Here is an 18,789-nt window from a genome sequence, read left to right as displayed (position 1 = left end):
TGGGGATGAATCCGATGAGTTTAGATGGCGGATACGCTTTGGATGATGTGAAGTAGAGTGGTGCGAGACAAAAGAAGCCAATGTTGGATCATGGGGTTATGGACTTGGGTTAGGGCTCAGTCCATCAAATTTAACAACTCTGGAACCGACGATTATGTTCGTCCAACGATGCTTGCTTGAGTAGTTATCTACCTACTCAAGTAGATAATTTCAGCCTAGTCATATCAAGTTACCAAATTCATTGGTAAAAAAAGAATTGAGCATTGCCTTCGGTGAATAGGTATGTATATACAGGTAACGAGAAGTTGTGATGATGTACAATGCTGGCAATTCTTTAACTCGTGGAATTATGCCATCTAGCCTCATAAATGAAAGCATATTCATGTCTATTGGCCAGGAGAGACCAGCTTGCCCTGAGCTCGGGTATTGGGGTCCCACCCACCACCCAGAGCTTGGGAGCCGTTATGTTCTGCCGCATACTTCTGCATCCTCGCCACCAACTCCGGCCGGAAATGGCGGATGAGACCTTGGATAGGCCAGGCGAATGCCTCACCAAGAGCTATAGCCAAGTTAGTATGTCTTAAACAAACTGCTACTTGAACGATCTTCACTTACCGCAAATGGTGTGTCCTTCAACTTGTTTTGTTAACTCCTGCAACATATCAATCTCCCGTTCACGGCCAAGTCCCTTCTCGAACCGGCTCATGATCTGCTCAGTCCACTTGCTACCCTCTCGGCAGGGTGTGCACTGCCCACAAGATTCGTGGCGGTAGAAGTGACTTAATCGTGAGATTGCTCTTACAACATCAGCGCTCTTGTCTAGAACGATGACTGCTGCCGTGCCAAGACCAGACTGGCTGTCTTTGAGGGCATCAAAGTCCATCAATTGGTCATCGCAAACGCTTTTGGGAAGGATAGGAGTGGATGAGCCGCCGGGAATGATGGCAAGTAGGTTATCCCAGCCACCTCGAACACCACCACAGTGCTTCTCAATTAGTTCTCTTAGAGGGATGCTCATCTCCTCTTCAACGGTCGCCGGGTTGTTGACGTGGCCGGAAATGCAGAATAGCTTAGTTCCTTGGTTCCGCTCTCGACCAAAAGAGGCGAACCAGCTTCCACCTCTGCGGCAAATTGTGGGGGCCACGGCGATAGTTTCGACGTTGGCAACGGTAGATGGACAACCAAATACACCCACAGCGGCCGGGAATGGAGGCTTTAGACGGGGCTTGCCGGGCTTTCCCTCTAGAGATTCGATAAGTGATGTCTCTTCACCACAGACGTAGGCACCGGCGCCACGGTGTAAGTAGACGTCGAAATCGTAACCGGAACCACAGGCGTTCTTGCCGATCAATCCATCGGCATATGCCTCATTAATAGCTCTCTGTAGGACGGCAGCTTCTAGGATAAATTCGCCACGGATATAGATATAAGCAGCGGTGGCGTTCATGGCTCGGCCAGCGACTAAACATCCTTCGATAAGTTTGTGGGGGTCCTTTCGCATGATCTCTCGGTCCTTGCAGGTTCCGGGCTCGCCTTCATCGGCGTTGACAACTAGATATCTAGGTTTTGTATCCTTATCCCAATCTTTGAAGTTCATAAATGACTGTTCCATCCATGGATTAACAACGGTTCCGACAACAAAAAATGATTGCTATTATGGCATCAGACCTACCCATTTCAATCCGGAAGGAAAGCCAGCTCCTCCTCTACCTCGTAAACCGGATGCCTTGACCTCACCAATGATCCAGTCATGACCCTTTAAAATAATCTCTTTTGTCTTGTGCCAGTCACCCATCTTCTTGGCCGACTTCAAATCGGCGGGGTAGCGTCCATAAAGGTTTTGGAATATACGGTCTTGATCCTTAAGACCGCCGTATGTTCGCTTCGGGGCTCCATCCTGCACTGTCGCGAAATTTCGGCTCTGCTGGGACTTGGAGGGTGGTGGTATTCGGGAGCAGGATGGTAAAGCGACTCGCGATATTGTTTTCGCAGAAACGGCCGACGGCGCGGTAGTCCTGGACAGCATCTTGGAAGGGTTGGGTGTTGTCGGGTGCTCAATTGAGCATGGAGAGTGGAGAGTCCGATAGGCAATGGGGAAGAGAGATCAGGTAGTTGAGATTAGGAATTAATCGGAATTTTGGTAGGAAATAAGAAAGAATGAGGCACTTTGAACCTTGGAATAGAAATGTCCAAATCTTGATTGGCTCTATCTTCAATACTTACATCTCCAGGTGGGTCCTTGTGGCAATCACAGCTTAAACCTTAAATGTTTGAACCACATTTTCATTGTCCTCTGTGGCTAGTTGGCTCTAGTTGGCTCTAGTTGGCTCTAGTTGGCTGAGTAATGAAGTCATTTGCTTGCTTGCTTCCTGAACTATTCGTTTTATGAATATTTCCTTTTTAATAGGTGAATGTTGAATGTTCTAACCTAACCTTAGTTAATACTTTGTTATCGCGATATTTCAATAATCAAGAACAATATCACCAGGATCAAAGAATCAAATAAATCAAATGAATCAACTTCATTAATCAATTGAGCAAAGCCCACCTCTGCATGTAACCATGACCTCAAGCCTTCTGAATCACTCGTTATCCATGCTTCTCCCCACTTGACTTTTCCAACTTATACCGGAGCAAACATGTCCTCTTCAAAACGTCAATCGATCCTCCCGCGCGTGCACTCCGGCCCCAAAGCTCCCGTCAACTTTTCCTCCTCCATTACCATAGCGGATTCGGCCCTCTTGACGGGAAACCATACTATAAACATCAGCTCTGAGTCGGTCGTGCATCCACGAGCGAAGTTGGATTCCTCTAATGGACGAATCACCATCGGTCGAAGATGTATTGTCCATGAGCGAACGAGCATCGGAGCTGCGTCTGCCGACCCACGACCGAGCGAATCTCGCGACGGCGTAGTCATCAGCGACTATGTTACCGTCGAAGTAGGCGCAATACTTGAGTCGGGCGGCACATTCATCGGCGAGGGGTGTCTAATCGGTGTAGGATGTAAGATTGGGAAGGGAGCAAAGTTGGGCAAGGTAAGCTCTTCCCTAGATTTCATGTTATTGTAATGTTCCCAGTATTGATCGTAGCCAAGCATTGCACTTTCACGCCGCAAACCGTCATACAGCCGGGAGAAGTAGTCCCGGATTTCACTGTTATATACTCCAACGGTATCAGACGATCTGATAAACGCGGTGTGACGGAGTTGAAGAATAAGGCGCAAGCTCGCCAGATCGAGATTCTACGAAGACTCATACCTAGTCACCCTGGGAAGTTTCAATAATAGTAGATACCCTTACGAAGTATATGCACATCTTCAGTTACTAAGTTATAATGATATCCACGTGTGTTCCCATTTAAACTTCAAAGATGAGCTTAGCCCGTCGCTTCAATTGATCCATACATGCTAGCTTGTTGGTGCTTTTATTTGTCTAAATTGACTCTATGAACAATCAAAGCTCTCCAGGCGCTGTGTAGCATTTTCTGAACAATGGGTGATAGCTTTCCCCCCTATTTACTTGTCATGCAACGCTAACCCCTCATTAGCTTAACAATATAGGTAAGAATAAGAGCTAAAACTTTTATATGAATAAGGCACAGTGGCGGAGTGGTCTAACGCGTGTGACTCGAAATCACATCTCTTCGGAGGCGCCTGTTCGAATCAGGCCTGTGTCGTCCTCATTAATATTTCTTTTTTGATCTCATCGCTTTTTACAAACTTCAATTATCCTTCAGTTCAGTTCCTCGTGTCTAGTAAGATTTCGGTTTATTTTTACCTTGATACAGTCTCAATCTACATAATAGTCATACTTTTCGTTTAAGTCTCGTCTCGTCTCGATCATAACTATTCCATAGAAATTCAAACCATACCTAATTATATTTCATTTTCAAACAAGATGCCCCCTACTCCTTATTATGTCTCCTCTCCTCATATTCTCTTCCGCACAAATTAGTCTCAACCGAAAGCGGCCCTTTTTAATTGATTATGCCATGAGATTCTGTTAGCTTTCTTATCGGAAACTGTGTCCTCCATTTTCTCTTTGATCATGAACACATCTCTACCTGTTGCCAAATCCGCCTCGGCCAGAGGCACAATGCTAGTTCTCTTGTAGACTCTCCAGCCAAAAAATAGGATGACAAACACTAAAACTACAGCATATGAGTCGAGAAAACCTACAATGTCGAAGCTGCCCGAAAAGGCGTCATAACCGGAAATGAGAACCAAAAACAAATTCAGCGCCACGACGAACCATGCTCCGTAGGGATACAGGAACGCCCGGTACGGCAGCTCCTCGGCACTGCGCCCTTGCACCGTCCATGCCCGCCGTAGGCGCAGGTGCATGACCCCGATGGCAGCCCAGGTGATAAAAGCCGCCGTGTCGCAGAAGTTGATCAGGAACCCGAACACCTGGCCCGGCTCCTCCTCTGCCGCCGCGGTGCTGCAGTTGTTGACCAAGGCGACAAGCCCGAACGCGTTGGAGAGTAGCACGGCGTTAAGCGGCACCCCGCCCGCCGTCGTCCGCGCGAACAGCGCCGGCGCGCGCCCACCCGCCGCGAGCGAGGCCAGCACGCGCGAGGACACGTAGATGGCGCTGTTGACGGACGACAGCGCAGCTACAATCATCACCGCGTTGAGCAAGTTGCTTGCGTCGGCCCAGCCGGCCTGCACCAGCGCAATCGTCCACGGCGACCGCGCCGCCTTGTCGCTGGTCTCCGCCAGCAGCCCGGCATCGTCGAACGGCACGATGATGCCCGCGAAGAAGACGAGCCCGACGAACGTCGCCGCGATGCGCCAGAAGCTCCGCCGGATCGCCCGCGGCACGTCCCTGTGCGGGTCCCGGCTCTCGGCCGCCGTCAAGGCAACCATCTCGGTCCCGCCGAAGTACACGGCCGCCAGTACGAGCGACGACGCGAACCCGCCGACCCCGTTCGTCACCGCGCCCGGGTCGCGCCAGTACCGGAACCCGAGGTACTCCCCGCTGCTGCTGATGGCGCCGGTGTTGAGCAGGATCGCGAGCACGAAGCCGCCCGCGACGCAGAGCAGCTTCCACGACGTGAGCACGAGCATGATGTCGCCGTACACCGCGGCGCCGAGCACCGAGACGCCCTGGAACAGCGCCCAGAAAACCAGCACCCACGCCCAGGGAGGCACGGCGGGGCTCGTCCACCGCCCGACGGCGCGCGCGAGGCTGTTGTAGTCGTGCGCGATGCTCGACACCCACAGCGCGTAGTACGTCGTCCCCAGCGCGAAGGCGAGCGCTGGGTCGACGAAGCGGGCGGCTAGTGAGAGGAAGGCGCCGCGTACGCCAGGGAAGAGCGCGCACATCTCTGCGAGGCTTTGGGAGACGAAGAACACGTCGATGCCGATGAGCAGGAAGGAGAGGAGCGCGCCGAGGGGCCCGCTGGAGGCGAGGGCGGCGCCGGTGCCGTTGAAGACGCTGGCGCCGACGACGCTGCTGAAGGCGAGCATTTGCTATCACTCGGGGGAGTTATACTTAGTATGGTTGCGGTGGGAGTGGGGTTTAGGGGTGGTAGGTAAGTACGCACCAAATGCCGACTCTTAAGGCCGCGCTGTAAGCCATCGTTGGCAGCGTTGTCGTCAATGCATTCCCCTGTCCCGACGGAGATGTCGTCTTGCGAGATGTGCGAGGTCGATGACTTATCGTCGATATCTTCCATGGTCCCCATTATTCTGGTGGGATGGGAAGGATGCTACTACGGAATTACGACAAACGGTCCTCTAAGTCAAGCATCACCGACAGAGAGGATGGATGGATGGACAGACAGGGTTATTCTGAGCAGGCACGTCGCAGTTATGATATACCTCGGATTTCAAAGCCTATGGGGCTGTGTAAGTCAATGGGTGTTACGTGATACACCTGCGTAGGTAAGTATTTACATACATGCCCAGGTGGTTTAATCCAAGTAATCTCTACGATACCTATGTAGTCAGTTGTACATCCAGCACCAGCTACCTCAGCGCAATAGCAATCTCTATCGTGGAGGCAAACAGACCGGTAAAGAAGTTCTGGGCTCCCCGCACATGATTGGTAGACAGCGTTGCAATCATATTGGTAGTTATTCATCTATAGTAAGTCAATATCGCTCGTGGCGGAGCTGACTCTTACACACTTGCCCGTTCGTGTCGAGGTACGTAGTAAGCGGTACACCTATGGCTGTCGATGAGTGGCAAATTAGCTTGGACATAACTACATATTTACTATATTACTAAGTATGCGAGAATCTGTGCCTAGTATATTGAGAGGTTAACTTTCAACTCTTGTGGTGGTTTCTTATCCCGAACGGGCGACATAGTTGCGACGTAGTAGACGAATGAGGTAGGTAGCTAGATTGAGGCATGTGGAAGTGTCAAGACCCAACTGAAGGGAACATATGACGTATTTATACAGGAAGCAGCAAAAGAGTACACCATCTTGGGATCGAGGACTCGAGGACACGATTTCTTTTTTGGTGTAGTGGAAAATAGGGGTACATGCGACATGTACGAGGAAATCATTGGGTATATTGATATACATCGTAATCATCTCGTTAGCCTGCTGCCTTTGAGCTAAGTGCCAATTACTTCAGCTAGTTTTGCAGCATCTAACATACCTAGGGGGGTAGTCAACATCAGTTGTGTCACGTCGACTCAGCAATCTTCCTCACTCCGAAGAAGTAGTTGCCAATTTTCTCACTCCCGTTGACCTGCCTCCAACCAACCCCAGGGACGTAAACCACGCCCATGCATCTCGGTTCGGCCCAACCCGTTCTGTTCCTCAGAAAATGTGCTCTCATCTCCTCCTCGTTAATATACTTGTTCCAGTCATGCGTGCCCTTCGGCACCATACGTAGTATGTCTTCCGCCACAACATTCGTGGTCAACCAGCTCATCCATGTTCTTGCGATCGTGCTAAGCACAAGCCATCCGCCGGGCTTGACGAAAGGTGTACACCGGTCTAGAAACTCCGCCGGATTCGACACGTGCTCTACCACTTCGAAGATGGACACGACGTCGTATGCTTCCTCGGGCGTGGCGGGCACGGGAAGGTTCTCGATGGGCGTGTTTAGGTAAGTTAATTTGGACTTTAGCACCGGATCGCGCTTCGCGTGGGCCTTAGCAATGGCCAGCACCTCGGGGCTCGGGTCAATGGCTGTCACGGAAGCAGTACTGGGCAAGCGGGCGGCGGACTCGGCGAAGATTCCCCCTCCACAGCCTATATCGAGGTATTTTAGTTTTGTCGAGGGTGTAAGGGGGGCGTCAAAGGTAGAGGAGTGGCATGAACGGATGAAGTCGTGGCGGAGCGGATTCATAAGGTGAAGGATCCGAGAGGGACCTTGGGGGTCCCACCATGAGGAGGCGAGGGCATTAAAGTGGGATACCTCTTCGGGAGAGACGGTGGTGAATGTGGAAGAGTTGGTGGAAGATTGAGATTGTCGGTGGGAAGCGGGTGTTGAGAAGCTTCGGCTTGGATTTATCGTCACATGCCGAATGGTCCGCGATGCCGCGGTAGGAGTCCGAAGCCGTCGGAGGAATGTGGTTCCCGGACGGGGCGGCATGGCGTAAGGCTATTAGCTAGATACCTGTGCGATTTGTCACTTGATCATCGTTGAGTGCTATCGTAGACAATAGTAATACGCAACTGACGATATAAAAGATGCCAACCAATGGTGATGATATTGGTCGCATTGAATAAAAAAAAGATGAAAGTTCCCAATTAGGTAACGAGCTGAAATCAATTAAAGTGCAGGTAACAGCCCATGCGGAATTGGCCAATCATGGCTAGGTGCTAACAGTGATGTAATCCTTGTCGGACCCCGAGGATCACCATATTATAGTGCACTCAGTGACTGCACTCCATAGAGGATAACCCCTCCTACCCCGCCGAGGATCGGGATACTTAGGTACTCTGGGTACCTAGCATGATTACCTAGGTACCTAGTATCGATTACTCGGGTCATCCATCAGTCAGCATTTCAAAGAATCTTTCCCTTTTTCTTACAACTTCTCTGAATGAGGAATTCTATATCCCTTCTACATTCCTACTCTTTAGATATTTTACTGTTAATCAAATCATTTCAAAAGTGAAAGCTCTTTGTTTCTACGTTATCAATTTTTGATTAAGCTTTCACACACCCACAAACGAGCCCTTCTCCGTGATCTACATTTGCTGCATATTGTGACGCAAGTCTCCAAATCTCGTCTTTAAATCTAGACCTTTGCGCCATTCCTGCGCCATTCCTGCGCCATATCACATACAATGCCTTCCGCAGCAGCCATCGATCATAAACGCTTCGATACGATACCTGATACCATCGCTGCTTTCCGTATGTGTTCATATTCATAGGTAACTTGTGAATTGAATCAAACTACTCACTGGAGGCCTTCATACTCAAGCATAGCTATACATAACTAACACAATTAACTCTTGGTTAGGAAATGGAGAATTCATAGTAGTTTTAGATGACCCAGGTCGCGAGAACGAAGCCGATCTCATCATAGCCGCCGAGCATGTAACCACTGAGCAGATGGCTTTCTTAGTTCGATACTCGTCTGGTTATGTATGCGCCCCGATTACGCCCGCCCTTACCGAATTCCTCAACCTACCTCAGATGGTTCAGCACAGCGAAGACGTCCGTGGAACGGCGTACACGATCTCTATAGACGCAGCTGATCCCTCTGTAACCACGGGTATTAGCGCTCATGACCGTGCCCTGACCGCGCGGCTTCTTGCCGACCCTAAATCAACACCAGCTAGTTTCCGACGCCCCGGCCACGTGCTTCCGTTACGCGCCCGACCGGGAGGTGTTAGGGCTCGGAGAGGTCACACCGAGGCCGGTGTTGACTTTTGCAGATTGGCCGGCAAACCCGAAGTAGCCATAATTTGTGAGCTAGTCGAAGACGGAAACGAGGTCAGCGGAAGCGCCGTGCTGGAAAACCCCGGCATGATGAGGGGCGAGGGGTGCATCGATTTCGCGCGGAAATGGGGCCTGAAAGTCTGCACGATTGAAGATCTGGTTACTTATTTGGAAAAGACTGAAGGTAAGATCGATTCAAATGGGAGCGCGTAATGTCCCGCGAGTTATTTTTGCATATTATCGGTTGTACGACATTCTCAGGCTCAGCACTGCCAAGGGCGTAGAAAAAACAAAAGCGAGGGAGAAACAGGGCGGCAATGCCAGTCTAAGGCCTAAAAACGAATCCATATTTGCGCTTGTATAGAGAAAAAGGTCCGTCATCACGGAGTTGCATCCCCTCACCCACGGATATATCTGAATATACCTGTATATCATATTGTACTATATACTACCGACGGCAAGCATCTGACATCGAAGATAAGATACTCCTTTACAATGTATTTGCCATCTAGTCCCACACCCTTTCTCGGGTATTTTGTACTGCACTATTGATGCGATTCGCCCTGTCGATCCATCAATATACCGGTCAGCTACTGTAAGAGAAGTGCATTTATGTACCTGGATAAGCATCTACCTTTTCACATCCTCATAACCGCGGCGGAACTGGCGATCTTTTGATGAACGTGGTTACATTAAGACATCGGTCATATACCGTTAATTCCGGGTCGTCGTCAGCAAGCGATGCCATCGTATATTTCTCCAATCACCGGGTTGCTTATTTCGAGTTTATATATTTAATATATTTATAACACTCCCATGACCAAAATTCATCTTTGGTATTTCCCAGAGTGCACATCATAGCTATTACAGTGCGTGGGGGACTATCCACAATGGCTACCATGGCTTCTACCCTCCCTTCCCCCCACGTATTCCTCGCCATATGCATTTCTATTCTTCCTATATCTATAGTTATATATCGCTTGTATCTCCATCCGCTGGCAAAGATCCCAGGTCCTAGACTTGCTGCTATTACAAGTCTGTGGTACGTGTACCAAGTGAAAGAGGCACGCAGTAAGTCCATCTCCAAGTATCCTCGAAACAACAACCACGTGAGAATTACTGAATGTTTAATGCTTCAGTGCTCAGTCTATATCGAGAACTACATAAAAAGTATGGGCCGGTAGTTCGGGTCAGTCCCAACGAGGTCTCATTTGATTCCAAGGAAGCATACGATGAAATATATAGTACGTGAATAATCAACCGTAGTTTGGAAGTCATTGATGGTCAAGTAGCTCACGAGAAGAAATTAGCTGGAAATCGATATATTGAGAAGGGCGACTTCTACTGTATGATATTCATATGTCCCCTCTTCTCGTTTGACTAGTCTACTTATCTTAATAGGGGCTCTCAGCAATAATCCAGGACGAATTGATTGGCGATTCCGCCGCCACCAAGGCGATGCCTTTGCCTTTAATGGTGAGCTGAATATGGAAAGGTACCGCAGCCACCGCAAGAGCATCGGCCAAACGTACTCCGCATCGTCAGTCAAAAAGTACAGCGAGCGTATGGATGCAGTGATGGAGCGGTTCATCGCCAAGCTGAAGGAGCACGAAGGACAAGTTCTCGACCTTACGAACTGGGTTCATCTGGTCATTGTCGAGCTTCTAGGCGCTGTCACGTTGAACTGGTCTCCTGGCTTCATCAACGACGAAACCGACCATGGATATCTGCTTAAGACCCTCGGCTTTTGGCGCGAGGTGACTGCTCTAGGAGCTCTCCAGTACTTCCTCCTCGCTATACATAAGTGGCCTTCGATACGGCCAATGGTGGATAAGGTGTTTGGCCTCCAGGTCAAGCTGCCTGCTGGCTACGTGCCTTTCGAGCCGGTATGAACCCCCTTATTCACTTGTGCATACCTTGGCCAATACATACCTACTTGTATCGCAGCGACGAAGCTAACCCACCGATGCAGAGATTCGAATCCATCATCAAAGACCGCACCGCGGCTTTCCTCTCATCCGAAAAACGCGATAAACCCAGCAGCGACGCATCGCCGCCGCCAGACATGCTGTCCGAGCTCCTCCACGTCACCACCAAACGGGCCAACTGGACACCCGCGTACGCCTCCACGATGGGGTCCGCCAACTTCATCGCCGGCCACGAGACCACGACCTCCATCGCCACCTCGGCCCTCTTCCGCATCTTCTCCGACCCCGCCATCCAAGCGCGCGTGCACGCCGAACTCGACGCCAACACCAACACCAACACCAACGACGACGACGACGACGCCTGTGTCTACACGCACGCCTGCATCAAAGAGGCCCTCCGCCTCGACACCGTGACCTCGCTGCCCCTCTGGCGCAAGGTCCCCGCCGGCGGCCCCCCGCTCGCGCTGCACGGACACGCGATCCCGCCCGGCACCACCGTCGGCGTCAGCATGCCCGCCCTGCACTCCAACCCCGCGGTCTTCGGCGCCGACGCAGGGACGTTCAGGCCGGAGCGCTGGCTCGAGGGGGACCACCGCCGCCGCCGCACGAGTCTCGCGTGGGGAGGCGGCGCGCACACGTGCCCCGGAAGGAACCTGGCGGAGATGATGCTGGCGAAGGTGGTGCTTGGGGTGTTGCGCGGGTTCGAGGGGGAGGTGGTGGGCGTGAGGGGGGGCAGGGAGATGGGCAGTTTTACGTATGTGGCGATGCGTTTGGGGATTGAGGTGAGGTTTTGGGAGAGGGGGAAGGGGAGCGTGTAGGAAGGGGTGTGGGGAGAAGAAAGGGGGGGGGAAGATAAATAGGGGGGAGACTAGCTTAGGTAGCTTAGAAGCTTTGTGGTCGTGGGTTATACTGTATAGTTAAGGTTTCTATATATTATTTTGAGCAGATATAGGTAGGTACAGGTGTCACTATTTAACGATGGAACTCGGATTTACCTCGAAGTTACATGCGAAATATCTTTCATATTCTACCCATTTTATATATCTGCCTAGCACTTGAATAAAGTGGTATAGGAAAAGAGCACCGACCGAGCCAACCATCTATATCCGAACATAGTCGAGAACTAAAACCAATTACCTACCTACTCAAATTTACCTAGGTATCTACGGCAGCCATTTGATCTTTCGTATCTCTGCAAGCTTAGCGACACACTGCTCATCGGTCTCCAGCGGGAATATTCTCTTCATCGCCCTGTACAGGCGCAGCTCCATCCGCACCACCTCTATCTCTGCCGTCTCAATCGGCGCCCGACGCATCAGCAAGTTGAATCGAAGAGGAGAGTACAAGACCCTCTCTGCCCGTCTCAGCAGCCAGCGCGAGAGCACGGTGTGACGCCAGATGAGGCCGTTGAAGAGCGCCGGGTCCTGGCTCACCGCGCGGAACTGGTGGAGCTTCACGCTCGCGCGGGCCTTGATCACGGCGAGAAAGCAGAGAGACAGGCACCAGCCGAAGAGCTGATACCCGCTAACCATGATGAACATATACGGGTTCGACTGCCCGAGCGTCAGCCAAGGGTTGACGGTGGGGCTCAGCACGTTGTACACCATGGCCAGGAAGCACGCGATGCCGCCCCAGACCGTCCAGAGCAGGTCCCAGGACGCGCGGCTCAGCTCGCCGTGCACGAGCATGGTGTAGAGGTTCATGAAGTCGGCGACGTGGAAGTACAGCACGCACGCGACGAACTGGAACACGGGCGGGTGCAGGTAGTACTTGGGCTCCGATCGCGATCCGACCAGCATGCTCAGGACGTCCGGGAGCAGGGTCCAGCGGAGGAAGAAGTTGTACAGGAAACTGATGGTGAATACCGCGAAAAGGACATCCATGATAACGGTAGCAAAGGAAACCTCTCTTATTACTTCCGCAGGATCGTAGACCAGCGGCATGGATTCTCCCCAGGAAGTTACATTGGAAGGGAGAAAGGCGTTACTGGTCTTCTCGGTGGCTGTGAACATGCTCAGGAAGAAGTTCTTCAGAATGGCGGAGAGCTTCCTAAACATCTGCCCGGCGATACCGAGAGCTTGGGAAACAAGCTTGGAATCGGCGATGGAACGGAACATCGGCAAGTTGTACAAGGGTGCCAGGGCGTATTTCACGACCCCGGCCACGACGTTGAATGAAGCAACGATCAGATCCCACACGGAGAAGACACAATACTGCCAGAAGCGCCAAATTGAGCGAAGGATGCCGAGAACGAACATAATGGCGCTATAGTTGTAGCCGAGGATCCAGGAGGCGAAGTTGCGCACGGAGGAAAAGGCGCCAGCGGGGATGGTGAACAAGAACGGCGCGTTGTGGTAGACCCAGCTGTATACGCTAGTAACCGGTGTCAATAGGAGAACAAGCGAATAGTTGCACGCGCGCCAGACGAAGCCTGGTGTGGCATAAATAAGTCTCATAATACCACGGACGCAACCGGACGATGCAGCATACGTGTCCTCGAGGAAGACAAGGGGGTGTGTGATCGAGTGCCAGATGTAGTTTGGGATGGCAATGAACGTGAATAACAAAAACTTGTAAACATAATGACATATACTAAAAAACAACATCGTAAGGAGACCGAAGAGATACTTGCACCCGCTCCACAGGAAGCTCGGGACGGTGGTGCAAGCGAATCTCGCGGCTTTGTAAACATAAGCGAACGAACTCGAGGACAATCTCCCGAGGAGGCCAACGGAGTATTTACTGAAGCGCCAAAGCATGCCCGGGATGCCGCAGACGAACGCCGAGGCATACGACCCGGAACCGGAGGCTAGCGCGCGGTAGTCCGTGGCGAGCAGGACGTTGCAGAGCTCGAAGAAGGCGTTCTCGTAGAAGAACCGCAGGTTCCCGACCGCGAAGTATATGATCAGGTACACCTGCAGGTACACGAAGAGCTGGCGCGGGCTGAGGTCGAAGCCGATGTCTTCGAGGAAGGAATCCATTCTTTTTTTTTATATGGCTGGCGAGATACACTTGGATACCTTTGGGGAAAGGAAATTGACGGTGAATGGTTGGGTTAGTAAAAAGTACGTCTGATTGGCCTAGGGAGCTTAGATATAATAGGAAGGAATAGGATGCTACTATTTTATAGCGAGTTCTTTTGTTCACGAGCACGGTGGTTGTTTCATTGTTAAAGGCATCGTGGTAAGACGATGAGAGATGGTTATGGCTGGAAACAAACATGGGCTCTTTATTCATAAGCGGATTGTCTTCTTTTGAGATTTATTGTGTACTGTTGTTCCGACTTCATAGACTGGTCATTGACTACCTACCTAGGTACCCAGCAATTCAAGAACAGATTGATGCCTGCCTAGGTAGGTACTGTCAGCATGTACCTATCAATGCCATGGCTTCGTGGAGCGATTCAAGAGGCATAGTTTACCAGAGAGGGTGATAAATAAACTGGAGGGCTTGATTCTTTTAACCTACAAATCTACTTGTCATATGCCACACAAAGGGATACATAGAAAGAATAGGGGGCCCCTTTTCTTTTTTGATTAGCAAAACTGCTACCCGACGCCCCGGTCGAGTCCGGCAAAAAGAATAATTGACGTACACCACGGAACAAATGATGCAATGCCGAGGTCGGGCACGAAGCAACCAAATTCTGTATTTACAGCTTAGCTTTACAACAAAATCGAACGCTGCCGTCGCGGATTTCCAAGCCGGAAGGAAACGGGATCGTCTAACGAAGCCTGCCGGTATCCGGACCCCACACTTCGTTTTCTTTTGATTCCCGAGGTTATTGCTATATGTATGTTCTATATGCTACTGGACGCATTTGCATTCACCCATCCGAAATTGCCGAGACCAGGGCGCGCGGAGGCTAGTCGGAAATGGGGAATGGGGAATCCTGCAAGCGCCGGTACCGGTACTTTTTTACTGGCCGGTGACTCCGTGCCCAGCCGGTCGTTCGTCCACTTGTTTCCTTCGCACAACTTTCCACCGTTCTCATAGATTTCGCTTCAATTTACCAATGAAATCGGCATTTCTGTTGAGTAAAAGGAAGGCAGCTTAAATGTTGGACAAAGTGGCAAAGGGCGCGAGATGGTTCTACCATGAATTTGGCATCGCCGCCATCAACGAGGCCGGTCGGGATGCGTACCTCATTATTCTTGCGCGCACGTGCCGCATGTTTGCGTACGGGACGAATGCGCTGATTCTCGGTATGCACTACTTGCTTCGTTGAACAGATCCATCGATTTTGGTCTGTTGTGTGTGCGTGTTTTGACAAAAATCTGCAGCCATCTTTTTCTCTGCCTTGGATATATCCGACCACCAGATTGGCCTTTTTATGACGCTCACGCTGCTCGGGGATGTATTCCTAGGAACGTTCATCACGCTCGTTGCAGACCGCATAGGGAGGCGGAAGGTCTTGGTCTGCGGCTCTCTGCTGATGGTACTGAGTGGCGTCGTCTTCGCGGTTTTTGAAAACTTCTGGATCTTACTTTTCGCTGCTATTGTTGGTGTTATAAGTATCACCGGAAGTGATTTTGGCCCCTTTCGGAGTATCGAGGAGTATGTCTTATAGAAGCAATAGGCTACATTCTAGTACATGGATTGCGAAATGGCTAATGATCACACCTAGGTCAATGCTGTCACAGCTTACTACTTCTTCGACGAGGGCAGATGTCTTGGCGTGGTACGTCACGATCGCGCTGTTTGGGTCATCATTGGGAAGCGAGCTGTCAGGAAGAATACTGCACTTCCTGCAGAGCAAAGACGGGTGGTCGGAAATTGATTCATACCATGCTCTCTTCTGGATCTATACCGGCATGGGCCTTGTCAATGTTGGGTTGATGCTGTTGCTGACGGATGCTTGTGAACTTCCGCCGTCAAAGGAGACGTACACACAATTACCCCAGGAAGATGACGTGAGAAATGCAGATGCGAATGTGGAAAGTCGCATTGAACCACCGGAAGTGGCTTTTGGATCTGAAGAACATTCGTTCTGGTTTACGAGGGTTCTGAAGTGGCTTTCTAACCGATTTGCTCAGATATCGGCGCCCACGCGATCTATCATGTATAAGTTGTGGTTTTTACTGGCCGTTGACTCACTTGCGGATGGTATGGTGCCGTATTCGTTGACCAATTATTACATCGACAAAACCTTCCACCCTTCCAAGTCGACGCTGGGGGATATAACCTCTTTTAGCTATCTTCTTGGAGGGATTTCGGCGGCATTCTGTGGTCCTCTGGCGAGGAAGATTGGACTAATTAACACAATGGTGTTCACGCATACCCCGTCTTCTGCAGCTGTATTGATATTCCCCTTTTCCCCGCATCTTTGGGTGGCGGCGGGGCTTTTGCTTATTCGGGCAGGGCTGAATAATATGGACCAAGCCCCACGAGCTGCTTTTATTGCTGCGGTCGTAAAACCAGAGGAGCGAACGGCGGTTATGGGAATCACAGCGACGGTCAGGACCCTGGCCGCAATGACGGGACCTAGTATCACTGGTCTCCTGGCAGCGAATGACCGGTTTTGGATCGCATTCGTTATGGCAGGCAGCTGCCGCCTAGCGTACGACTTTGGCCTTTACGCTTTATTCGTGAACATGAAACTTCACGAGCATGAGAGCAAGCCGAACGACTTATCTACTGGACAAGATTCAAGACGTGTCTATGACGAAGAGATGGAGCTGCGAAGCTTAGCTGACACTGGTTCTGATAGTGATACTGATAGCGGTAGCAAAGAGTCGAGTTCTGACAGGCTGGAGTTTGGAAGCGCTGGTCTCCAAATTCCGGACGGGAATCAGAGACTTCGAAGTAGAAGCCCGCGTCGAGGCCCTGACATGGGCGAGGTTTGATTCAAAGTGATACATACATTGTAGCTTAGCCCGGGTAGGCAGCTAGTGAAATTCCAAGCATACATCCCTAGGTACCCAGGTGCTTGTCAAGTTAAAAGGCACCGAAATATTTCAATAAAAGGGGATCATACCTGTCGCATTGCCCATATTGGATTCATTGATAGGCTTTTATACATGTGTGGTGTTATCCACGATATCCATAAAATGGAACATACGGACTTTATACCCCTGCATACCTAGGTATGTAGGTATGTATAGTACTTTTGTGCTTTTCATCTTCGGTGCTGAAGATAGGAAACATCATTGAGGTAGGTTCTGATAGGAAGTTTATACGACGGTTTCTTGAGACGATGTGATAGATGTATGTGATGGATGAACATTGAATTAATAAGCGCGCGAACTGACATTACCGGTACGTTGGTTACACTAAATAGCTACTTACATACATGTACCTGCGTAAAGTTACGTACTATGTAACTACATATATACCTATTTAGTAATTTTAGTTACCTAGACTGGGCGGAGTGTACCGGTGAGAACACCCCCTGGAAAAAGCGATGCTCGCCTACTTGGCAGGGTGGATGTACAATACATAGTTACATAGTAGGTAGTTACATACTACCTACCGACATACCAGGTAACCACGGGTTTACATATGTATGTATGCACATTTTCTAGGTAGATATATGTAGTACGCATAGTACCCTAAGCGTTCGACGCCAGTAGTTACTACTAGTAGTACATCATAAATACCTACCAATCCTAGGTAACGACAGCTGCATCTCGTTGTCTCAGAATCCATCACCGATATTATCTTGTGCGACATATCTCCATTCTAAGACCCATTTCGCAGCCATGACATCGACAGCCACAATCTTCGGAAGCACCGGCCTGGTCGGTAGCTTTATCCTATCCACCGTTGCCAGCCTCGATGCCTTCAAGGCCATTCAAACCATCTCGCGTCGAGCGCCCAAAACCCAGTCCCCCAAATTGACTGCCACCATCGAGCCCGACACCACCAAGTGGGCATCTAGTCTCTCGTCCAGCAAACCTACACCCGACGTCGTCTTCTCTGCTCTAGGGACCACCCGACAAGCTGCCGGCGGCATCGCAAACCAGTGGAAAATCGACCATGATTGTAAGACATCCCGTTTGATCCGTGCTACGCCAAAACTGCACGCATGCATGCACGCATTGCGTCATTGCCACACTACACAGAATGGAACACATGCTGACACGCTGACGCCTTGAACCTGTATAGTAAACGTCGAGCTCGCAAAGACCGCCCACGCCGCCGGCGTCAAGACCTTCGTGTTCGTCTCGTCGGCCGGCACGGACACGATACTGGGGAGCTACCTGCCGTACTCGAAGATGAAGAACGGCGTCGAGGAGTCGATCAAGTCGCTCGCCTTCGACCAGGCCATCATCCTGCGCCCCGGCATCATCATCGGCGACCGCGAGGTCCCGCACCTGGGCGGCCCGCTCCTCATGTCCCTCATACACGGCATAGGCAAGGTCTCGCGGGGCTGGCAGGACAGTTGGGGCCAGGACGCTGACGTCATTGGACGCGCTGCAGTGCATGCGGCTACGTTGGCTGCTGAGGGGAAGGCGCCGAGTAAATACTGGATCCTAGGGTCGGATGACATTGTCAAGCTGGGGAGAGATGAGTGGAAAGCTTGAGTGGGAAGACGAAGTCTAATGTGGAAGCCGTCTTGGTCTTGGAGGAATGATGTTTCCGTCACCTGGGTAAGTACCTAGGTAGGTAGATAGAATATGGCGCCTGGATACGGCGGTTGACTGGCAAGTAGACAGACTGAGATACTCAGTTGAATCGGTATATCCCTAAGCGCCTAAATGCAGTAGTACATGGCAATACAGCACATGGCTCTAGGCGATGGGAGGTGGGGATATAGTTGCATTGTACAAAGGCCATAGCCGGAAGTGTGAATTCCCTTTGTGCTGGGAAGTCGATATCTCTACTACAAAGTAAAGAAAGCGTTGAACCATTTCTACACTTTTAGTACAAACTTTGATGAATAGAAAGCAAATCACAGAAATCATTTTGGCAATTGTGGTCATCTCTCTGCGGCTCAGTTTTCCTGACATGGGTTTGGGTTGGCATACCACTGATACTAGTATCGCCTGTGCCTCATTCC

General features: G+C 50.7%; 9 protein-coding genes and 1 non-coding gene across 10 annotated transcripts; 6 read left to right on the top strand and 4 right to left on the bottom strand.

Moving 5' to 3' along the window:
• Positions 1–168: 168 nt before the first annotated feature.
• GGS25DRAFT_244803 (NADH-ubiquinone oxidoreductase 51 kDa subunit mitochondrial precursor) lies at positions 169–2,286 on the bottom strand. Its single transcript, XM_049257145.1, has 3 exons — positions 1,673–2,286; positions 616–1,603; positions 169–559 (listed from the first exon to the last, which is right to left on the bottom strand). The coding sequence occupies exons 1-3, from the start codon at positions 2,024–2,026 to the stop codon at positions 387–389; spliced, it is 1,515 nt and encodes a 504-aa protein (XP_049118054.1). The 5' UTR covers positions 2,027–2,286; the 3' UTR covers positions 169–386.
• A 174-nt stretch (positions 2,287–2,460) lies between these two features.
• Positions 2,461–3,424, top strand: GGS25DRAFT_487334 (trimeric LpxA-like protein). Its single transcript, XM_049260711.1, has 2 exons — positions 2,461–3,038; positions 3,098–3,424. The coding sequence occupies exons 1-2, from the start codon at positions 2,640–2,642 to the stop codon at positions 3,284–3,286; spliced, it is 588 nt and encodes a 195-aa protein (XP_049118053.1). The 5' UTR covers positions 2,461–2,639; the 3' UTR covers positions 3,287–3,424.
• Positions 3,425–3,596: 172 nt separating this feature from the next.
• Positions 3,597–3,678, top strand: GGS25DRAFT_t49. Its single transcript has one exon. It is a non-coding gene; the product is annotated as a tRNA-Ser (tRNA).
• GGS25DRAFT_531043 (amino acid permease/ SLC12A domain-containing protein) lies at positions 3,677–6,226 on the bottom strand. The gene is made up of 2 exons (XM_049265454.1): positions 5,551–6,226; positions 3,677–5,476 (listed from the first exon to the last, which is right to left on the bottom strand). The coding sequence occupies exons 1-2, from the start codon at positions 5,689–5,691 to the stop codon at positions 3,959–3,961; spliced, it is 1,659 nt and encodes a 552-aa protein (XP_049118052.1). The 5' UTR covers positions 5,692–6,226; the 3' UTR covers positions 3,677–3,958.
• GGS25DRAFT_487328 (ubiquinone biosynthesis O-methyltransferase) lies at positions 6,215–7,789 on the bottom strand. Its single transcript, XM_049260710.1, has 2 exons — positions 6,616–7,789; positions 6,215–6,557 (listed from the first exon to the last, which is right to left on the bottom strand). The coding sequence occupies exon 1, from the start codon at positions 7,558–7,560 to the stop codon at positions 6,643–6,645; it is 918 nt and encodes a 305-aa protein (XP_049118051.1). The 5' UTR covers positions 7,561–7,789; the 3' UTR covers positions 6,215–6,557; positions 6,616–6,642.
• Positions 7,790–7,970: 181 nt separating this feature from the next.
• On the top strand, positions 7,971–9,378 carry GGS25DRAFT_487326 (3,4-dihydroxy-2-butanone 4-phosphate synthase). The gene is made up of 2 exons (XM_049260709.1): positions 7,971–8,328; positions 8,438–9,378. The coding sequence occupies exons 1-2, from the start codon at positions 8,262–8,264 to the stop codon at positions 9,070–9,072; spliced, it is 702 nt and encodes a 233-aa protein (XP_049118050.1). The 5' UTR covers positions 7,971–8,261; the 3' UTR covers positions 9,073–9,378.
• Positions 9,379–9,749: 371 nt separating this feature from the next.
• On the top strand, positions 9,750–11,605 carry GGS25DRAFT_531036 (cytochrome P450; the record flags this gene model as incomplete). Its single annotated transcript, XM_049265453.1, has 5 exons — positions 9,750–9,930; positions 9,999–10,103; positions 10,152–10,205; positions 10,261–10,745; positions 10,832–11,605. The coding sequence occupies 5 exons, from the start codon at positions 9,750–9,752 to the stop codon at positions 11,603–11,605; spliced, it is 1,599 nt and encodes a 532-aa protein (XP_049118049.1).
• A 199-nt stretch (positions 11,606–11,804) lies between these two features.
• On the bottom strand, positions 11,805–13,283 carry GGS25DRAFT_487321 (uncharacterized protein). Its single transcript, XM_049260708.1, has one exon. It carries the CDS (start codon positions 13,241–13,243, stop codon positions 11,951–11,953), a length of 1,293 nt encoding a protein of 430 aa, XP_049118048.1. The 5' UTR covers positions 13,244–13,283; the 3' UTR covers positions 11,805–11,950.
• Positions 13,284–14,702: 1,419 nt separating this feature from the next.
• Positions 14,703–16,743, top strand: GGS25DRAFT_244682 (MFS general substrate transporter). Its single transcript, XM_049257144.1, has 3 exons — positions 14,703–14,992; positions 15,071–15,344; positions 15,415–16,743. Exons 1-3 carry the CDS (start codon positions 14,845–14,847, stop codon positions 16,631–16,633), a joined length of 1,641 nt encoding a protein of 546 aa, XP_049118047.1. The 5' UTR covers positions 14,703–14,844; the 3' UTR covers positions 16,634–16,743.
• A 378-nt stretch (positions 16,744–17,121) lies between these two features.
• Positions 17,122–18,731, top strand: GGS25DRAFT_487306 (NAD(P)-binding protein). The gene is made up of 2 exons (XM_049260707.1): positions 17,122–17,771; positions 17,895–18,731. Exons 1-2 carry the CDS (start codon positions 17,489–17,491, stop codon positions 18,311–18,313), a joined length of 702 nt encoding a protein of 233 aa, XP_049118046.1. The 5' UTR covers positions 17,122–17,488; the 3' UTR covers positions 18,314–18,731.
• The last annotated feature ends 58 nt before the right edge of the window (positions 18,732–18,789 follow it).

Source organism: Hypoxylon fragiforme, assembly GCF_022984875.1.
Source record: "Hypoxylon fragiforme strain CBS 206.31 chromosome Unknown GGS25scaffold_4, whole genome shotgun sequence".
Classification (NCBI taxonomy): Eukaryota; Fungi; Ascomycota; class Sordariomycetes; order Xylariales; family Hypoxylaceae; genus Hypoxylon; species Hypoxylon fragiforme.
This window is presented reverse-complemented; position numbering and strand designations above follow the sequence as displayed.

Coding starts and splice junctions, on each gene's coding strand:
- GGS25DRAFT_244803 (XM_049257145.1), bottom strand. CDS start 2,026: ATGCTGTCCAGGACTACCGCGCCGTCGGCCGTTTCTGCGAAAACAATA. Junction 1,604..1,672: donor TTCCTTCCGGATTGAAATGG/GTAGGTCTGATG, acceptor TGGATGGAACAG/TCATTTATGAACTTCAAAGA. Junction 560..615: donor TGAAGGACACACCATTTGCG/GTAAGTGAAGAT, acceptor ACTTGGCTATAG/CTCTTGGTGAGGCATTCGCC.
- GGS25DRAFT_487334 (XM_049260711.1), top strand. CDS start 2,640: ATGTCCTCTTCAAAACGTCAATCGATCCTCCCGCGCGTGCACTCCGGC. Junction 3,039..3,097: donor AGGGAGCAAAGTTGGGCAAG/GTAAGCTCTTCC, acceptor ATCGTAGCCAAG/CATTGCACTTTCACGCCGCA.
- GGS25DRAFT_531043 (XM_049265454.1), bottom strand. CDS start 5,691: ATGGGGACCATGGAAGATATCGACGATAAGTCATCGACCTCGCACATC. Junction 5,477..5,550: donor GCCTTAAGAGTCGGCATTTG/GTGCGTACTTAC, acceptor CCCGAGTGATAG/CAAATGCTCGCCTTCAGCAG.
- GGS25DRAFT_487328 (XM_049260710.1), bottom strand. CDS start 7,560: ATGCCGCCCCGTCCGGGAACCACATTCCTCCGACGGCTTCGGACTCCT.
- GGS25DRAFT_487326 (XM_049260709.1), top strand. CDS start 8,262: ATGCCTTCCGCAGCAGCCATCGATCATAAACGCTTCGATACGATACCT. Junction 8,329..8,437: donor TGATACCATCGCTGCTTTCC/GTATGTGTTCAT, acceptor ACTCTTGGTTAG/GAAATGGAGAATTCATAGTA.
- GGS25DRAFT_487321 (XM_049260708.1), bottom strand. CDS start 13,243: ATGAGACTTATTTATGCCACACCAGGCTTCGTCTGGCGCGCGTGCAAC.
- GGS25DRAFT_244682 (XM_049257144.1), top strand. CDS start 14,845: ATGTTGGACAAAGTGGCAAAGGGCGCGAGATGGTTCTACCATGAATTT. Junction 14,993..15,070: donor GACGAATGCGCTGATTCTCG/GTATGCACTACT, acceptor AAAAATCTGCAG/CCATCTTTTTCTCTGCCTTG. Junction 15,345..15,414: donor CCCTTTCGGAGTATCGAGGA/GTATGTCTTATA, acceptor GATCACACCTAG/GTCAATGCTGTCACAGCTTA.
- GGS25DRAFT_487306 (XM_049260707.1), top strand. CDS start 17,489: ATGACATCGACAGCCACAATCTTCGGAAGCACCGGCCTGGTCGGTAGC. Junction 17,772..17,894: donor GTGGAAAATCGACCATGATT/GTAAGACATCCC, acceptor GAACCTGTATAG/TAAACGTCGAGCTCGCAAAG.